The sequence below is a fragment of the Lygodium microphyllum genome, chromosome 14 (assembly GCF_053477565.2).
Source record: "Lygodium microphyllum isolate KBCC chromosome 14, Lygodium_microphyllum_v1.1.10, whole genome shotgun sequence".
In the NCBI taxonomy this organism is placed as follows: Eukaryota; Viridiplantae; Streptophyta; class Polypodiopsida; order Schizaeales; family Lygodiaceae; genus Lygodium; species Lygodium microphyllum.
In genome coordinates this window covers 52,669,039-52,671,621 of record NC_141148.1, presented here as the reverse complement: position 1 = coordinate 52,671,621, position 2,583 = coordinate 52,669,039, and the positions used below count along the sequence as shown (strand labels likewise).

General features: G+C 42.8%; 1 protein-coding gene across 1 annotated transcript; it reads right to left on the bottom strand.

Moving 5' to 3' along the window:
- Window positions 1-465: 465 nt before the first annotated feature.
- LOC148025598 (uncharacterized) lies at window positions 466-1,274 on the bottom strand. Its single transcript, XM_087692117.1, has 2 exons — window positions 1,151-1,274; window positions 466-1,023 (listed from the first exon to the last, which is right to left on the bottom strand). The coding sequence occupies exons 1-2, from the start codon at window positions 1,257-1,259 to the stop codon at window positions 668-670; spliced, it is 465 nt and encodes a 154-aa protein (XP_087548243.1). The 5' UTR covers window positions 1,260-1,274; the 3' UTR covers window positions 466-667.
- Between the last annotated feature and the right edge of the window lie 1,309 nt (window positions 1,275-2,583).

Genomic DNA, 2,583 nt, shown 5'->3' with positions numbered 1-2,583 from the left:
ATTAGCGAAAAAGTAAGGGAGAGCGCATACTTGTCTTATCAATGAGCTAAAAGGCTTAGATTAGTGATGAATGAGCTAAAGGCTTAGATTAGCATCACTATTGTAGCGATGAGACTTTGCTTACCGATAAGTTAGAGGCTATTCGAATCGCTATTTTGGGTAGCATCGAGGATGGCGAAAAAAGTCAAAATAGGAAATTAAGAAAACGCAGCATAATTTATTTCACAAATTCTCTCTCGTTTGCTTCCACGATGCCACTAGCAACTACAAGCACCTTAGAAACGATCTCCGCAGAGGTAGGGAAATCGAGTTATCCTCTCTCTCTCTCTCTCTCTCTCTCTCTCACATGCATTGATCGATTGTACAAAGCTGTATTCTGCGGTGTATCACGTTAAAACAGGTTGTAGCATAAATATATATGCTAAAACAAGCGATGGCAATGGGCATAAAGATAAACGATCTGTGTATGAATAAAGTGGAAGCTTAGTACATGCCGGACTGTCCGACGAGAGGAGGGCTTGCCAAGTGCTGTACGGCCAAAGCAGTAAGAGTAATTTGATCTTGAGATCAGGACACAACAAAATATCTCAGATTCATCTTGCACAACCTAAAAATAAAAAATGGACTCTGGAAAACTAGACACGAGGATGATGAAGGGTGAATTAGATCAGAAGGGTGGTGGAGGAGGTACGCTTGCATCACTGCCTGGATCATTATTCGCAGTGGGGTCTTGATAATCCATATGCGCCATCACATCATTACTAGCATGATTCTTTGTCTCCTCGCCAGTGGAAGTATTCAAGGGAGACGGAGTGGCCTCCAGCTGCTGCACATGAAAACCAGTCAGATGCGCTGGCTTAGGATAACGTTGAAAACCAGAGACTGACCCCAGAGGAGGGTCACTCGTAGGGTCTGCGTTGGGTCCTGGGCGCTGGTAATCCCCCAAGTTCGTCTGCTTCATCCTCCTGGCCGGCATCAAGTGACGCGCGGAATACACAGTATTCCTGTCGATTTCTGTGGAGGCTGCATAAGAAGCAACGAAAAGCCATATAGCGGAGGTAAGCATAGTATCGTATGATCAAATGGATTCAGAACGCGACACAGCAAAATATTTACGAGCAAGAGAGAGAGGGGGGGAGTGGGGGCTCACCACACGCCATCGATCCCATCACGATGCATGCTAGAAGTGGTGACAGAGCCACGTGCGAACGAAAACGCCCACGATCACGTACTGCACCCATGGAGAATAACTCTTGCATACACGACAATATCAGGAATCTACCAACGCTAAGCAAAAAACACAGAGTCTGGTGCCTATTTCTATACGAGAGGGGGGTTGTTCCGCTCGTATAAATTCTCTCGATCTGCGGGCGTGATGCTAAACTTCGTACTAGTGCTTGCACGTGCCCCATTCCACGAACGCTTTTCCCCCGGACAACGAGGTTAAATGACACTTACAAGCTATTATATTCTTAGCATTACTCCTGCATCTGTTGCTATTATTCGGATTAATATTAACCGTGAAACCAAGGGTTCGGGCTGACGCCACGAAAAATGGACCCCCCGTGTAAACAAGACATTGAGTTTGGCAAGTACCTTCTCCCAGCCCCACAGTCGCAACAATAAGCAAGAGGAAGAGACTATATGCAATGGTGACTCATCACAAACCTCGCAACATAAGCTTTTTTTGCGTAACAAGGAGATCTTCTTGCCATGTCTACAAGCCTTGATCTACAAAATTGAAAGAAAGTGCAAATCTCTTTCTCACATTGACTATACTTAAACTATCTATGTCTTAGGAGTATAGGTGGGGTGGGGGCCAAATATATAGGAGGGCAAGGGACAAATGACAATAATCACAACTAAAAAAGAGCTAGAAAAGCGTTGTGAAAATTGCTCAAAATTCATACCGTACTTCTCTAAAAACAAGAAGATTGGGACCTGAATGCAGGAGACACAAGTGCATAGGCAACTAGCATGATTCTTAATATAAAATCAATAGTAGCAAACAACCATCAACAATAATAGAACTTCGAGGGGACATGACAATGGGTGTTGTGACAACTCTTGGTCTTCCACATAAGCAATTGTTCTATCTTAGCATGTATTCATGTGTTAGGTATGAATAGGTTATAAGGATGAGAGAGAGAGAGAGAGAGAGAGAGAGAGAGAGAGGCAGAGATAGATAAATATATGTTGGCCATGCTCCATGCCATCATCTCTCTTGTTTCTCTCATAAGAGAAGAAGTTATGAACCATATCATCTAATACATCCTCCTCTACCATCTTGTGAGGCAAGGGTGGAGGCACATCATTCTCAAAGTTATCAAACTTTGTAATTTGTGATGCCTCAATTTCCACACGTTGGTACTTTGGCTCTTTGCATCTTGCATATGGTAGTGTGTGGGTGTAGGTATAGTGCGGATTTTTTTTTTCAAAGACCTCTCCTCGAGAATTGATCATTATTTGGTGACAAGGTTCTAAACTTCAGAGGTATCTTATCACATGTTGATATATGTTTCTGTAAGGATGTTTGTGAATTTAATATTTTTTCTCTACAAAAATAGTCATTTTAGGCAATTT